General features: G+C 36.2%; 2 protein-coding genes across 3 annotated transcripts; one reads left to right on the forward strand and one right to left on the reverse strand.

Annotated features, from left to right (window-relative positions):
- Positions 1 to 939: 939 nt before the first annotated feature.
- LOC145908823 (uncharacterized) lies at positions 940 to 9566 on the reverse strand. The gene is made up of 28 exons (XM_082996147.1): positions 9500 to 9566; positions 9263 to 9331; positions 8955 to 9086; positions 8771 to 8893; positions 8528 to 8709; positions 8303 to 8464; positions 7725 to 7902; positions 7578 to 7664; positions 7307 to 7476; positions 6993 to 7116; positions 6741 to 6842; positions 6529 to 6635; positions 6325 to 6456; positions 6035 to 6146; positions 5760 to 5841; positions 5501 to 5612; positions 5400 to 5450; positions 5143 to 5283; positions 4867 to 5054; positions 4677 to 4787; positions 4336 to 4400; positions 4169 to 4276; positions 3629 to 3769; positions 2966 to 3152; positions 2563 to 2716; positions 2252 to 2366; positions 1848 to 2002; positions 940 to 1143 (listed from the first exon to the last, which is right to left on the reverse strand). The coding sequence occupies exons 1-28, from the start codon at positions 9564 to 9566 to the stop codon at positions 940 to 942; spliced, it is 3561 nt and encodes a 1186-aa protein (XP_082852273.1).
- A 324-nt stretch (positions 9567 to 9890) lies between these two features.
- Positions 9891 to 14589, forward strand: LOC145908065 (WD repeat, SAM and U-box domain-containing protein 1-like). 2 transcript variants are annotated; one of them, XM_082995237.1, is made up of 15 exons: positions 9891 to 10050; positions 10248 to 10426; positions 10604 to 10740; positions 10885 to 11011; positions 11142 to 11229; positions 11319 to 11399; positions 11460 to 11587; positions 11988 to 12123; positions 12311 to 12348; positions 12447 to 12540; positions 12723 to 12899; positions 13046 to 13219; positions 13437 to 13529; positions 13633 to 13707; positions 13843 to 14589. In XM_082995237.1, the coding sequence occupies exons 1-15, from the start codon at positions 9966 to 9968 to the stop codon at positions 14022 to 14024; spliced, it is 1794 nt and encodes a 597-aa protein (XP_082851363.1). In that variant the 5' UTR covers positions 9891 to 9965; the 3' UTR covers positions 14025 to 14589. The 2 variants fall into 2 exon arrangements, with proteins under 2 accessions (XP_082851363.1, XP_082851364.1); XM_082995238.1 differs by having other exon boundaries at positions 13440 to 13529.
- Positions 14590 to 16757: the final 2168 nt, after the last annotated feature.

Below are 16757 nucleotides of genomic sequence, written 5' to 3' on the forward strand. Positions count from 1 at the left end.
CGAACTAAATCGACCGCTTGGATTGGAGTACGCATTATGTAGGATTAAGTTTGCGAAACATGATATTTGGGATCAAATCGACAATAATAATGGTTAGCCTTCGTATTTGCCAGCGTCAAAGTGTTAAGAAACCAAACAAGTCGAACTTTTGTGGACGAGATAACATACGTGCGGTTTCGTGCGGTTACGTGCGGTTTCGTGCGGTTACGTGCGGTTTCGTGCGGTTACGTGCAAAGGTGATTGAAATTCAACCACGAGTTGTTATGCAAATAAACAACGTAACAACCGCATAACAACCTGTCTATACCAGTGTCCGGCAACTAAAAGTCACGTGGTATCTTTCCATCTTTTCCCACAGCATTTCTGACCATGAACAGATTTTGTGGAAACCGGAACATTAGAGTTTGGCAACAAAACCCATTCAACCATTTATTTTAGATCAGACAAAACTTGGTTCTAGCGCAGAGGAGAGGGGAGGGGGGGGAGTAAATCTGTGTCAACATAGTGTTGGTGGTGTTTGCTAACCAGACAAGTGTTTCACGTGACACAATGTCAACGTGAATCTGACTTCCAAGAAACATGAAATAAAATATCAACTCACGTATATCAAATATATTTTGATGCCCTTGGCTATAAGGACGCAACATTACTGTATGAGATATATCAGATCGGGGTAAATATGAAACGGCCGCATTATAACGTGACTGAACCTAGCGGTGGCTCTCGCGTCGATTAAAAGTCCATTATGAACAATCCTTGTTATAGAAATAAGTGCAGCACATAATCACTACCACGCATATGTTTGTTCAAATTGAATACAAGAAAATGATTGTTGATTTGACATTTATTTGTAACAACTATACGAGAAATGTTAAGTGCAAACACTACAAACGGATTGTCCGTACAAACGTGAATAAAGAAACGTTTGCAACACGTGTATTACGTAGTGCCAAACGCACACTTCACATAAGCGCAAGGTCCCACATTTTTATCCAAATAACAACAAAGCCAGTCCAGTGCCGACGAAAGAAGGAAATACACGCCTTCACCTCCAGACTCGCATAACCTTGGACCAAAGTTAGACGCTCCATACTGCACCCAGCGGCCGTTTTCTTCGCACACCAGAGGTCCTCCTGAGTCGCCCTTTCAAAAAAACAACATTCACTGGATCTGAACAACCCGACCCTGTTCTCAACTGATGGTAACTCTACACTCTACACCGCATTGAACGAAGCCGATCTACTTTTCATTCTATGCACATTTTTCTTCTCTCTCTACTTACTCTGTCACTGGGATAGACCTGACAATATCAATGCTAATCTAATAACAACCATAATCTTGGGTATTCTACAGTCGCAGAAACAAACAACACAATCTACTTGTAATATCTGTTTGTTATTGCTTATCTTGTAGAGGCCACTGCAGTGGCATATATTAACCAAAACTGTTTATACCACCAAAGATTATCTTATGTAAGTAGTAAACACAGCGAGTCACAGTACAACAAAACTGATGCCACCAGGCGGTTACAACCTTTAAAGTTCTGATAAAAGATAAACAGGGAAATTTAATTTTTGTCGCATGAGGTTGAGCTTTCCTTACTGTAAACAATCTACAGATGGCCTCTACAAGGCAAGCCGAGCATTTAACTAAAAACACGATTCGAACGGATTTACAAATTACGTTGCTAAGAATGCAAAATTCCCTACGCAACACAGAACACCTGCACTTGCTAGTTATAGCTAAAGGCATGCATAGATACAACAGCAATGCCTACATAATAAACCACCCCACCATCCTCTTACAAACACACGATAAATCTCAGACATCCAACACAACTAACTTACTCTGCACTGCAAGTTTGGATTCCCTTTCACCGTCGATCGTTTGGCGCATATATTGTGGTTCGGGTTGTAATAAAACTTCCTGTAGACACGTTGACATCTTGCAGGCGACTCTATGAACTGGACAGCTTGCTTCAACTTGTTCCTATCCGTCTTAGCTGTGGAGACATAACCCTTGTTACCATCCTGTTGCTCATGATGTATCATCATCACAATGTATAACGGTGACATCACAATATATATCGGTGACATCACAACATATAACCCTGTCTAGTTGAAGGCCAGTTGTTTATAATGTCAACGTTTTGCTCACAGAGACAAGGAATCCCAACATAGATTTTACGACCACGTGTCATATTCGAACACGAATGCCAAACCTCACGACTGCTAAAAAGATACATGTTTACCAGTGTTGCTTGTGAACCCCCATCCAACCACCCAGCATCTCCTCTTATCACGTGGGATGACGTCAGGGTTGGGAAGGCACACGGGCGCCACCTCGCGGCGGTACTTGATGTCGCGCTGCCGAACAAATGTGGACGAGATAAACAGTGTTGGGATCTAAGTAAACATGGAGCCAACAATATGAATTGTGTGATTAAAGCTGACATATAAGTTGAAACAGCGGACATCTGAACACAGATCACGAAAAGTGTTGGAATATGGCAACGAATTGGAAGACCCACACGTTATTAATAGAGAAACAATGGCAACTTACATTGAGGTAGAGCAGGGCAAGGTCGTATTGGTTGGTTGGGTCGTCGTACTTGGGGTGGTAAACTATCTTTTTTATAGAGAAGACATCTCCATCAAGTGTTGAAAGTTCACGTTGGTCATGCCTTCCGACCACTACTTGATAGGTCGTTTCCTTTCTGGTGAAGTTATTTGCTTATCGGTACGGTAGAAATTGTATGCTGGATGTATGCAGCGTATATAAAACCACCACACAATTAATATTATCATGATTTTAACAACAATTGTTTAAATATTCAAACACTGCAAAACAGGACCACGTAACTAATTTTACATTTCCAAAGATAAGAAGTGTGTATCACAAAGCAAAAGCAGGATATTTTGTCAAGGAAGCAACAGAAACTGAATTTATTGTATGTTGAACTTACAGCAATGAGTTTCCCTTGGCAAAGCAGTGAGCAGCTGTTACAATCCATCTCTTGGCAACTATTGACCCACCACACTTCCAGAATGAGTAAGTGTATTTCATAACATTTGTGTAGTAATCACGTTTACCTTTCAGATTATTAATACTGATTGCCCACGGCCATGAATGGGCTATAGCTTCTCTACCACCTGTGATTATGCAGTAATTAATCAAATTGGAGATGAATTTATGAACCAACATATAATAAACATAAACAAGAAAATGAGTCCAAGACCAAGTAGACACTGATATTTAGATTAACTTTTTGATAAATTAATTTCAGCCACATTGTTTGGTTATGGTTTTCTATACAACAAGAGATTCTCAACAAGGGGTCTACGGTATAGGGTTGATCACAAAATACATTTGTTGAAAGAACAAATATGATTGTTATAATACAGGAGAGAATTGCACTAATTATTGCAATCCAACTTTTATGATGCCAAGTTATTTGTGCAATTATAAACTGCATTTTGTTAGATTGCTGACCAGCAGCTATAAGTTGAGAATCTACTAAATTTGGCTGGTGACCACTGACCTGAACAAGATAAAAAACGGCTAAAAAGTTTTTATCCAATACTTCATATGGACCAGATTACAGATTAAGCTGCTATATATTGGTTACCGACAATCTTGCCAGATTGTAGAATTGGTAGAATTGCCTGTTTTCCACAGTGTTGGTTCATGTAGAAACTCTGTCTTTCATCTGGTTCAGTTTTCCGGGTGTTTAAGGTTCCGGAAAGTTGTACGCCCCCATAAGCTATCCCTGTAAGTTGAATATTGTTACTGACAGTTCTTGCTATAAAGTTTAGTGACTTCAACATGAACAAGCCAATGTAGGTTTTGAATATTAGCACAGATTTAAATTATTTTTTTAGAAGTATTTTCCTTCTGGCCTTAAAATGGACATCGCCTTTATTTTCACCTACGTTTTGTCGGCATTTTGGCGAGAAATCTTCAGGGTTAAATTAGAATGCCATAAGGACAGTTCTTCTTAAATTACTAAATTTTTTAGATGTTTAAACACAAGTCGCTTCTAAACATATTAACAGTTCTGATGAAGCAAATAGTGTTAAAACGCTTTGTGTGGGGAATATATCTTATTTTGAATGCTGACTGATTTAAAGTTTTCGATAATTTCATTAAATCAGTTAGTTTAGCAAACCTCCAACTCTTTTGTAAGCTTTCAGGCCTTCTCCATTTGGAATTCCATTTGTGTAACTTCCAGTAAAGCCATATCCATGTGCTGATGTTAGGTTAAAAGTTAGTTCCGCTGATATAAACAAAGTGTTAGGTTGGCAAGTTTAAACCCCTGTTGTAATCCACACATACCTGGTGGTTGTATGTTGAAAGATAGGTCAGCACACGTTGATGGTGGTTTATCACACACATACTTTCTACATTTCATTACAACATACTTGAGTTATCGTGAACGTTTAAAAGATACAAAGCCCAAAATCTACAGATATTATAACTCAACATTTCATTGGTAAATAACTTATCCTATCATCAAAACAACATCAATTTTGCTACATGGTGGCCAAAAATATAACCAAATTATTGCCAGAAAAGCTGTATTGCAGCAATAAAACATGCCTGGCAGCATCAGTAGTAATTTAATTTTGTAACAGCTTAGATTTTATAGGAAAAGTGTGAACAAGAAAATGACGCACCTGATTACTTGTGTAAGAAACGCAGCAATTTCATCAACTTTATCCACATTATTAACATGCATTACAAAGTTGGTTGCTGGGACAGACGCATATTGTTGGGGATAATAATACCTAAAAATGCACCAAAATTTAATATAAACATGGCTACAGATTTGACATAAAAACATGGTTCAACTTGTTAAAAACTCACGATTTTAGCAGATCAACATCCCAGTTATATCCAACATAGGCAATGTTGACACCTCGCTCTTTCAACCTTCTCACATACTCCAGGTTTATCTCAGCATCCGGACCAGATACAAATTGTGACATCACAATGAGGAGTTTGTTACGTTTGCCAATATTCTTCCTCAGAAAAATTGACTGATCTTCCAATTTCTAAAAAGTAACCTTTATGTCCCGAATCCCACACAAATTTCGACACTAGTTCAGAAAATTGTTGAAGGAAACAGAATAAACGTCAAACCTGAATAAACTTCCATAATTTTTCATTGGTTATGTCAACAGAGTGTGGTGGAATCCCTTCCATGGCTTCACTCATTCGACGGATGGTTCCAGTTGATGTATCCTGTCCAATCATGGTCATGATTTCCCCGCTTGAATCTACCTGCAAGAAAATGCTGTTAAAACTGTTCAATAAACAGCTAGAAAGCGGTATGACAAAGACATTCATTTATAACACAAACGATACAGACTTTGTCCTGAGCAAGACTTGATACATACATCATCTGTTCCAGAAACTGACAGAGTTCCAAACCCTAGTCCAAGCTTGATCTAAACCAACATGTTCTGGTTAAGTTGTAATCATGCAACACAAATCATACTTGGTCGAACTGGAATGCGTCGAATATTTTCTGGTACATGGAGATCATTTTTGTATTTTCTGGATTATTCTTTAACGAACCCAAACTTTGAATGAAGAAAACATCACCACAACTACAACACAAACAGAAAATCCTGTTTAAAGCACAACATTGTTGGCAATTGTTTTTCTTATGTTTATTTCTCAGTAATGTCAAGTTACTATGTCCTAAGTATGGATCCGCCAGTCTGAACATAATATACAGATTAGTAACAATTTACCCACAAGCTCCAGAATATGAAGTTACAGGTGGTATGGTTGTGCTGGGGATTATCTCCAGTGCTGATAAATAACTTCTGTCCACTAAAAATGCACAAAGACATTGTTAGAATAGACAATAAAATATGTTGATTTGTAATAAACATTTACAAGTATCAACATTAGTGGGTGTTGCTTGATTGTTAAATTATTAATTATTTCCAAAACAAGCATTGATAGAGGTCAAACCTCTTTATAATTGCAAGAGGAAAACAATAAACATTGACTTTAGACTTACTTCTTAGCTCTGGATTTTCCATCAGAATGTTATCGGTATCGAAAATCTTCATGATATCTTCCATAAGTTTCTTGATCTGAGAATTCTCCCAAGGTTTGTATGGGAAGAACCCCTGAATCAAGTTGAAGCTGTTTCTTATGCAGAAAATATATCAAAACCAATAGAGTTAAGACATGTTGCTGCAATATATATCATTTTTGTATCTGAAATAGGTCAACAGACGGTTAGGGCAGTTCCATGATATCAACACAGTGATGATTTATAGCTTGCCCCAGCCAACATGTACACACCTGTGCGTTGGCATTGTAACCTCCATGTACGTTTATTTTCACAAGCACAGAAGCACTTCCACTTAGAGGAGGTTGGAAAACAACAGCTACAGAGCGTGGGTCGAAGTGAAGATTAAGCAAAGCTCGACGCATCTACAAATTGTGGTGCTTTTATTTCAGAGACTGCATAAATTTCATGCCTTCAACTTCCTATTTTAATTTTACCTTTGTTTCTAGTTTTCGTTGGATTGTTATGGCCACTAGAGGGCTTCCAAGTTGAAGAGTTGAATAATCAGTTGGTGTTCTGTCGAATTTCAGCATTTTGAACTGGACTGAAGAAACAAAAAATCCCCTTGACTGTTGCGTTAGACATGGGCATTGTTGGCATCAGTTTGTTTCCAAACAATTCAAGCATTACTCAGCATAATGTCACCAACCTAACATTAAAGCTTTATTGGCTTCTTGTAGGCCTTCTGTGGTGGTTTTTGGTCCAACTGTTGGCGCCACATTAAATTTTCTTGTCCAGCTCGGCCCAGGGCCTACATAATAAAGAAGTTTAACATTTACAAGCCACTGTAAAGCGTTTGAAGCTGACATTAAACTAAACAAAAAAGAGAGAGCTAGTATGCTTCGAACACTACTACGTCCACCATCAGTGCCACTTGAGAAGGACATTAAACTATTCTTACTTTTTACAATAAATTTAACTCCATATTGATTAAGATTGATGGAGTTGATTCCGTTCTGCTTACTCCCAGTGAACTGATTCGAGTCCCCAGCTTCAATGAATTCTACATTACCTCCATCAGATGCCTAACATGACAAACAAACATAGAAATATAAACACACAAAGCACTAGCTTAAACACAGGATCCTTGTGTGAAAATCATCACAGAAAGTGATCGCTAGGTCAGCATATGCAGTTTATGGTTAACATTGTCATTTTCCATAGAAAAGTTACAAAATTATTAGGTGTGGAATTACACAAGAACATGAGACAAACCTGTATTACACCAGAATGTATAGCAGCTAGACACACAGCTGAATCCATGTGGTACAAGTTTGTCCCAATTACAGCATGGTCTTTGCTCACATAACAATCAGGTGGGCATGTAACCAAGAAATAAGGGAGAGATATTTGACGACCTGCTTTGTGACAGGAAATGTATTCACCTGAAAATAAAATCATGTTTTAAAAAATGTTGGTCTTGTAGCTTTGTAATTAGAGTTTAGAAACTTCAAATAGTAGTTGTGCAAACAAGTTTTTAAATCACCATTTGCAGGTTGTTCAACTGAGGTTCTTCCAAGACGAGGGACTATTCGCATTGCGGTCATTATAGCATCTTTAAATGCTTGTGGGACTAAACAACAAAAATTTTGAGCTGGGATCCCAGCTAAGTCCATTTTTAACATCAAGATACCTTCAATAGATTCCACAGTTGCAATAACCTTCTGACTTGCAAGGTAATTTTTTAACATAAATTGGACCATGCCAAGGTCATTGGGTCCAATCAATGACAAAAAAGCAGCATTTTTGGAAGGTATGGCAAGACATTGAAACACCAACCGAACTACTTTTCGCGATCCTAATACTTTGTACTGTAAACAATTAACCAGATTTAAAAATTTAATTGCGTTTCTTACAAACAAATTGTGAAAAAAGTTTATTGCTAATATTTGCCCAAACCTAAAATGTATCTTTCAGTAACAAATACAAAGCTGAGGCGGAATTTATCTTGATTATATTTTATCAACATCTATTGTAAAAGGTCATTGTGTTTGCTGGCATAGCAGCCAAGCTGGATCAGCCACTTTGTACCAACAAGTCAGAGATCTGAAAAATCAAGCTTCCGGTGAGGTTTGAACTCACAACCCTTGGCTTAAGTTCATTAAGCTACAAGTGCTCAGCATTCAGCTGAATGATACCAACCCAACTATGATAAAAACGTAAAAAAAATGTTGTCAAAGATTTTAGTCACATAGAAAAAAGCAATTTTACTTCTGTATTTTTATCTGATCCATTTAAACTGGCTGGAAGTGACCATGTAAGTGATGTAACAGTTCGATTCATGACTTCATAAACAGTCACATCATAAGGAACCTGGGATAATGCTTGAATGGAAGAAATGGAAAATCCTTCAACTTCAAAAGAAACTTGTAACTGTAAACAATTCATTAGTTTATAAATACTAAATGTTGCAAGCAATTATACCGTTGGCAACACAGATTCTTGAATAGTTGCAGACTGTTTAGAATTGAGATCTGACATTAGTTCATTCCAGACAATGTCGTGTCCTGCAACTTTTTCTATTCTAAGAGCACTTTGAAACATTGGAAGTGCAACTTCAGAATCCAAATATTCTTTCTCTGCTTTCATTGCTGCAATTTGTGGATCTTCTGGGATACCTGGATAATTATAATGTGAGTAAGAGGTAGAAAAAAACAGACAATACAAAATGGCACTAACTTAAAGCAATGACAAATGTTGTAATGCCCACCAAAAATCCACAAACAGACATAATTATAAACATTCGTTTTGGAGTAAGCATGAAACTTCTTTCACGTGAAAGTTCCACATGGATTTCATGACCTATGTAACATTAAAATCTTAGTAAGTTTAGCGTAAGTCAGTACACAAATATTTGAAGCACCTTGATTATTATAGTCTCCAGAAATAGCTGGATGAACTGATTTGATTTCATGATCACTTGTGTTAGATGAGGAGGTATTTGAGTAAGCTTTTGCAGCTTTTCTAGCATTATGCCCAAACAGGTAAACATCTCCTGAAAATATTAGTTTAAATGTGGTCTGGACACTTCCATTTTTATGTAAAAAATTTCATTTGAATTTGTATGATTTTGTTTTGTGCAATGCGCTAGGCTACTGTGTAAATATACATGATTGTAGAAATGTTAACAAGCAGTGTAAGATAGAACAATTTCATCAGATTTTATCATACTTGCAACATTAAAAACGCTGAATGACAAAGCGGAACTGTATTCTGTTGCAGTTGAACTGGTTGTCTGATCTGTGAAGGTAAAGAAAATGTCAGATATGACTTAAACAATAAATTTTTATCTCAAAACCAATGTGCAGACCACAATGTACATCTATCTCATTGATTTTGTAACGGATTACGTCATTACGTAGTTTGGCGGGAAGTTGTTTTTAAAGTTGGATTAAAACGTTGTATTACCTGGCACGAAACACGGTTCCGAACTTGTTCCAACTGAGCGTTTCGTTACATTACTTGTTCTGGACATTTTAACATTTCCATTGCAATAAAGCAGGGTAGGATCAGTCAATTTTCATCAAGTGTCCTCACAATAAAAATCAAAAAGAAAAGTTGTCTGCCTGGACGATTATGACGTAACACCCATGTCTGTTTAGGCACAAAAGTCACAACGGTTGGAAATTTTTTTTTTATGTTTTTTTACTTGTTTTTATTTTTAATAATTTTAATAAAAAAGTAAATCAACTTATGAAGTGCTAAATGTGGTAATGAATAAAATGTCGCATTTTATTGAAAGTGAAAATTTAACAACTGTCATGTGACGAATAATAAGGGAAAGTCCCTGGGTAAACTTTCGGTAAACAAGAAGCAAAGCACGGAATAAAAAAAGAACACCAACAATTATTCTGTGGCACAAATTTGTTGAAAAATGCCAGAACTCTGTAAACTAAAGGGTCACACAAAGGAAGTTAATTGCTGCGCATTTTCAAACGATTATTTCGTCACTTGCTCTGGTAAGTTGCCACAAATCCAACTTACCTATGATGAAAAATGCATTCATTCTTTTGTCGTTTTACTTTGTATCGGGCAAAATTTGCAAATTATTTTGAAGGAATAATTCCCATGTAATTTGAGATGTGTGAAAGGATTGAATCAAGCGAGCAGTGATGTTACTAAAGAAATTTTGTCTACTCATTTATTCTTGTTTCAGGTGACAAGTCTGTAAGAGTTTACCAAGTTGGGAGTTTTAAAGAGCTTCCATACTCTCCAATAACTGCTTTCAAATATGGAGTCAACCATGTCTCGTTCAATGCTGATGGTACAGTTCTTGCCGCAGCAGGGACAGATGGAAATGCTCATCTATTTAAATTAACTGACCAAGAGGCCAAGGTGTTTAACTTTCTGCATCATGGCCACCAATACAAACATGAAAGCATGCTTTTGCAAACTAGTGTTTGTTTTCGTCTGATTATTTCAAATGCTAACAGGCTGGCAGTGATTTTTATTTCTTAAATGTTACATATTCACCGCAAATTACTCCAAGTCAAATTGTTGTGTTCTTTTTAGGTGTTCATCATATTTCGACACTCTGGCACCAACACTTTGCAAGTGTGTACCTTTTCTAACGACTCAAAATTCTTGGTGTCCGGATCTGCTGATGGTTCCATTGCAGTTTGGGATGTTGACAAGAAAAAACTAATCAAGTAAAATTTTGTTTTACAGTCTCTCAAATTGAAATTAACATAGTATTGGTTTTTGTGTGTTTGACAAGACTAACCGCTTGTTTTGTAACTTGCAACTGTAGTTTGTGTGGGGTCAACTTTCCTTCTCATTTTTATGTATCACAGGGAAATCTCTGGCCATGCTGAAGGAATGGTTCATGCAGCTGCATTTACACCTTGTGACTTGTATCTTATGACAGGATCGACCTTGGGTGACCTTCGTGTGTGGAACATGTGGAATAATACCATGCAGGTAAATACCATGACCTTTGGAGCTGTAGATGTAATATACGTAAACTGTACAATACAAAACCTTTTGAATATTAAGATGCTGGATTTAATGAATCATTTAATATTTTTTATTTATGTTAACTTTATTACAGCCAGTGTTGTTGAAACAAGCACACGAAGATGGGGTTTCATCCTGTGGAGTTTCATGCATTGTGTTTTCTCCCACGTTTCACTCTTCAGGTACCACCCAATATCGACGGACAATTTAACAAATTGCTTTAAATTAAATAGCAGTTCAACTTATCACAATTGGTTTTCGTGTTTTGCAGTTAGCGATCCCCAGCGATGCTATCTAGTGGCATCATGTGGTCATGACAACAAGATTAAACTGTGGATATTTGAAGTTGCAGGTAATTCCCAACATAATTACAAATACCAAATCCAAGTTCGTAACCTGCTTTTTTATTCAGGAAAATCTTTGAGATTGTTTCAAACTTTGTCTGGACATTCTGGCCCAGTCAGTGGGTGCGACTTTTCAACAAGCGGAAAATTCTTGGCTTCAAGCTCTTTTGACAAAAGTATAATTATCTGGGATCCTGTAAGTTGCTGATTAAATGTATATATATACATATCATATTCCATTAAGTTCAGTGCATGTTGGTTAAGTCAACATTTAAGATCACATTTGTTCACAGCAAGTTTATGTGTTGTGGTGGGTGTTGGAGATTAAGAGACAGACATGGTTTAAATTACAATATGTCTGTGCGATGTTCTCCATAAAGTATTCAATGTGCCAAGTATCTAAAGATAAAGTTACTCGAGTTTGTGTAACTTGATCTCTTGGTGGCACACATGTTAAATCGACAACAAAAACCAAGTTTTTGTTTTTTTGTGAATGCAAAAACCTTAATTTCCCAAGCCACATTTTAGTTGTGTCTGGTTTATGTTCACATCTACAGTTTTCAGCATGGCTGACTTCATCATTTTATGTGTTTCAGATTGTTTGTGAGCAAGTGTTTGTGTTGGACGCCCACTCAGCATTCTGCACATTTGTGGCTTATTCAGTTGACGATACTTACCTCGCATCCACGTCTTACGACAAAACTTGTATCATATGGAAGATGGAAACTGAAGGTGAATCATATATTTCATCAGCCAAGTGCTTCGGGGTTTTAAACCTTACATCTACTTAGTGTCATTATTTTTGTGCAAATATATTCCGTTAACTCTGCAAGGAAGATTCAATACATTTGATCTCATTCTTCTTCTTATGATGTCACAATATAACAACAATCTTACCAGAATATCTTTGTGTATTTAGATGCAAATTTACCAACGTTGTCATATGACTCACCGGAAGTAAGTGGAAAAACTAAAACAAAAATATGAAGATAAGGACGTTAAGGTGGCATTAGGAGTATGTGTCTAACCTACTAACTACATATATTTCCAAACAGCCACAAGATACAGACTTAATTCAACTGAACCCAATGAACCAAAGCAATCCACAACCCCAAAACGCCGCAACACAAGAACCATCTTCGAGCAATAGTAAGTTAATGATCACTGTCATATATTACAATACTGTATATTACAATTTAAAATCTACAACTTGATCCTGTATATATATCTATATATTAATATATAAGATATCATATATTGTTTTTGATAATGCTTGAACCTGGCCTGGTTTATGTATGTCAACAAGTGTTAAGCCTTGCTCCAACTTACAGACATGGAAACACAACAGAGGGTTCCGTTCCGAACGTGGACTTGCCACGATGTGAGTGAATGGTTGACCACGGAACTTAAACTCGGACAATATTCAGCTAACTTTCTTGACAATGAAATCGATGGAGCGGAACTGACAGCCTTGACATCTGATGTTCTTCAAAAAGATCTTGGTGTTGGTATGTTGGGATAACCATGCTGGGTGTTGGGTGTTTTTATGGCTAAAATTATGTGAAAACAGTGATTGCTGCTTCTCATGAAATACTGTGAATAGATCTGTTTTCCCAACAAGTTTGGTTATGATTTCTTGTCTGTGATGTTTCAGGCCCCCTTGGTCATCGCAACAAAATACTGCGTGCGATCAAAGCCATGAACGAGGTTTCTTCAGGCACCAGTAGAAATACTTTAAACCTCAAGTCCCTTGTTCAAGCCCTGCCCCCGTCCTTACAACAATTGGCTCCTTCCGTTATTCAACAATTTCTCACAAATTCAACACCAGGTAAATGAATGACATTTTTGCTTTAAAATTTGCACATGTTTTTTTTTAATTCCTGAAACCGGAAAGGGGGTATTAGGAGATCAGCATTTCACCTGTTGGCATCATCAGTTTCTGATGTCGATTCCTGCAGTCATTCTTCACATTTTCTTTAGCTGTTCTTTTTAAATGCATTAACTTTTTCACCTTCACATAGGACAATTGTGTTTAAATATTTTAGCAGAAAGTGCACCAACTTCTACCAGCACACGGGAATGGCAAACTGTCCAGTCAGCTCCAAGCTTCCAGAATGTGAGGAAAGACAAAGAAGAAGGTGAAACATGTGTGAACAATTTTCTCCGTAGTTAACCTTGATTTTCTGATGTCGTAGAACAAATTTAACACTTTTTCATTTTATTTGTTAATAACGTTTGTAGCTGAAAAGGGAATTCCTGATGAGTTTTTGTGTCCAATTACACGTGAAATTATGACTGATCCTGTTATTGCTTCAGGTGACTAATCTTTTTAACTTGTGACTAACATGTTTGTGTTAAACACCCAACTGTATTAACAACATTTTTGCACACGTATATTTGTAACAACTTGCGTTTTGCATCTGTATATCATGGTTAAATTTATTTTATCAGACGGTTTTTCCTATGAGAGATTGTCAATAGAAGCTTGGATGAGAAAAGGAAAAAGAAGTCCGATGACAAACCAACCATTGACCAACAAAAACCTGGTTCCTAACCAAACTTTGAAGATGGTGATTGGTCAGTTTATGGATGCACGGCAACCAGACAACATGGTTGAGCCATGTGTTGATTAGAATAGTTTGTGACTACTTTAAAAAAGTGTTGTGTATTTGGGTTACTTTATGTATTGAAAAGATGCACTTTATAGTTTAGGACTATGCATGGTTAATTTGACTTTTTTGTAATGCTATCTTTTTCATAATATTGGTTCCAATATATAATATTTTATATGAACAGACTTATTTACACTAATTGTCCTATTTGTTGTGTAAATAAATGTTGCAGCCATTGTAATGTGTTTTGTCTCGTGCAGTTTGTAATGAAATGTTGGAAGTATAAAAAGTAGTGAATGCACTGATAAAGCGTGGATTTCAAACTGTCAGTAGGGCGTGGGCAAGCTAAGAAAACAAACACAACCTGTTTGTAATATTATATATATATATATGAAAATACCTGTAAGCTATTTCTGTTGTTGCTGCATATAAGTTGGGCTTGCTACATAATGGTTCACAACAGACCTGGCAGGTGACAATACAAAGGTGTAATAATTATGAAATATACATTGTTATCAATATCTTGGGATCGATCTTGAGATGTCAGTTTTATTGCTGTAAGTAGAAATTAAAGAAGTGTTCCTGATCCATGTGAAACTATATTTGTTTTCAAAAGGAATTTAGGAGCAAAAATATGTTTACAAAATGTTGCCAACTCCAAAAAAGGGTATTAGAAAAGTTATTTCTTCTTGCTTGTTTATGCACATGGAACACCACAACACAGCATTCATTTACATGTCCAATTTGGAATACAGTACAGTCTAAAATTGAAGTGAAAAATTGTTCATTTGATTTTGATCAGAATATTATGTTACATGTTACCACGACAAAGGAAGTATGTACAACCAACCGAAGCCAAATTAGAACCAATCAGTCCATCAGCCATGTATATCCCTATGCTTGTCACTTCGTATATATAAAGGGGAATGTCATTCAATGCAATATAGAATCGTTACCTGCTTTTCAGTGCAACATTACATCTGGAAGGCAGTCAGGTGGAAGACCAAAGTGGGGTTCCAATATAACTTTGCAAACTTGCAATAAACAATATCAGCAACCAAACTATCACATAATCGTCCGACAATGTCTTGATCATAACAACTATCCTATTGACCCAATAAACTGTAATGGAGAAAGTGTAGTTCAAAACAGACCCTGCTGGAATGCATCAAATTATGTTTGGACTGAATGGAAAGTTTACAACAAATGCAAAGTGAACGATCATAATGAAACAACTTGCAGAGAAAATGTCCCTTATGCCGGTGAATCTCAAACTACCACAACATTGTATAAAAAGACTACCACAAGGATGGTTGAATCAGTTGGCATGGAAACATTAAAAAGAAAATGTGTAAATGGTTCAAGACATGTGGTAGACCCAATGTATTGTGATGGTAAAATGTATGAAGTCAGAGAATGCATCAGAAGGTTACAAGAAGTATGTAAAACTGATATTAAAGTAAGTCCAATCACAATCGGTGCAATTATTCCTGCTTGGATTCTCAATGCTTTGCTGATGATTGCCATTATATACAAAATTAAGATCAATCTGAAATATATATTGGGTGCATTTACAAAATGTGACAAGAATAAGACAGTGGCAAATGCTAAAGATCAAGAATCTTCAATAGCTGAAACAGGAATGATGGGAGAATATGATGTAAACCCATATGCTTTTGCACAAGACCTTCATATTGAGGAGTCACCTTATTTAATGGCTATGCCAATGGGAATGGAGGAACCAAAGGTTAAATATGCCACGGTGAGTAAGTAAATGGATCACAAACAATTTGTGGCAATGAAGGAAGCACTTGTATGGATGGAGGTTACATATGCATGAGAAAAATTGAAACTTTATCAAATAATGTATAGCGATATTTGTGATTTATTTGAAATCCATTGGGAAAATCTTTAATGGAGTTGTGAACATAATGGTTAATATTTTCAATTATGAATTGTGTTAATATTTAATGTGATGTTATTTTTGACCTACACAATTACAAGTAAATACAGAAATTACCTTTCTCTGTAATTTCTTTAATTTTCTGACATTAATTTCAGTATTTTTGAGAAAGATTTTTTGAGGGGTATTTTGATGACAATAATGTAATAAAAGTTCCAAAACAAAATGTGAAAAATAGTGTTTTGCATTGTACAATAAACATTGTACTTCTACATGGAATGGAATTTTAATAATAGAGAAGCTAGTTAGTTCATGTGTGCTTCGACAGAAAGGAAAGTATGCAAGCGATTTCAGTTCTGAATATTGTTTAAGCAAATATTTTGATGGAAAGGTCCTAATGAAGCCAAAAGAGACTAAACGGCCGGTGTGGTGTGTTCAAAAAGACAAAATATTGCAACGTTTCTTCTGCTACGGTGTGTTTTGTAACAAATTAGGATTTCTATAGCATTGAAGTACACCAATCATTATGAACGTAAGCAGCATATTGGATGAGGTCACATAATAGCCAAGAAAATACGTCATTAATTGAGGACTATTCATACGATATCGCAAAAACTTTCCAAAACGTTGACAAAAAAATTACATTCGCTGCTTGTTTTCTGAAAATACAAATAATGGGGGCAATACCACTTTCATCAATACAACGAGATAATTTTTAATTGTATTGATATCACATCATTTATTGCTGAAAACTAGGGACCAGTTGAATACAATATTTTATCTAAATAGAAATAGTTCGGTATTAGAATCAAACAAAGGATTATCTTTAATAAACCCCAATATAAAAAAAA

The sequence above is a fragment of the Ascidia mentula genome, chromosome 7 (assembly GCF_947561715.1).
Source record: "Ascidia mentula chromosome 7, kaAscMent1.1, whole genome shotgun sequence".
Classification (NCBI taxonomy): domain Eukaryota; kingdom Metazoa; phylum Chordata; class Ascidiacea; order Phlebobranchia; family Ascidiidae; genus Ascidia; species Ascidia mentula.

Bases quoted from the DNA above. Each gene is read 5' to 3' on its own strand.
- LOC145908823 (XM_082996147.1), bottom strand. From the start codon at position 9,566: ATGTCCAGAACAAGTAATGTAACGAAACGCTCAGTTGGAACAAGTTCG. The intron at 7,117-7,306 runs GTTTGTCTCATG...TTGTCATGTTAG, and splicing joins TACATTCTGGTGTAATACAG to GCATCTGATGGAGGTAATGT. The intron at 2,367-2,562 runs GTAAGTTGCCAT...TTTGTTCGGCAG, and splicing joins TTGCCCTGCTCTACCTCAAT to CGCGACATCAAGTACCGCCG.
- LOC145908065 (XM_082995237.1), top strand. From the start codon at position 9,966: ATGCCAGAACTCTGTAAACTAAAGGGTCACACAAAGGAAGTTAATTGC. The intron at 11,400-11,459 runs GTAATTCCCAAC...TTTTTTATTCAG, and splicing joins GTGGATATTTGAAGTTGCAG to GAAAATCTTTGAGATTGTTT. The intron at 12,349-12,446 runs GTAAGTGGAAAA...ATTTCCAAACAG, and splicing joins TGTCATATGACTCACCGGAA to CCACAAGATACAGACTTAAT.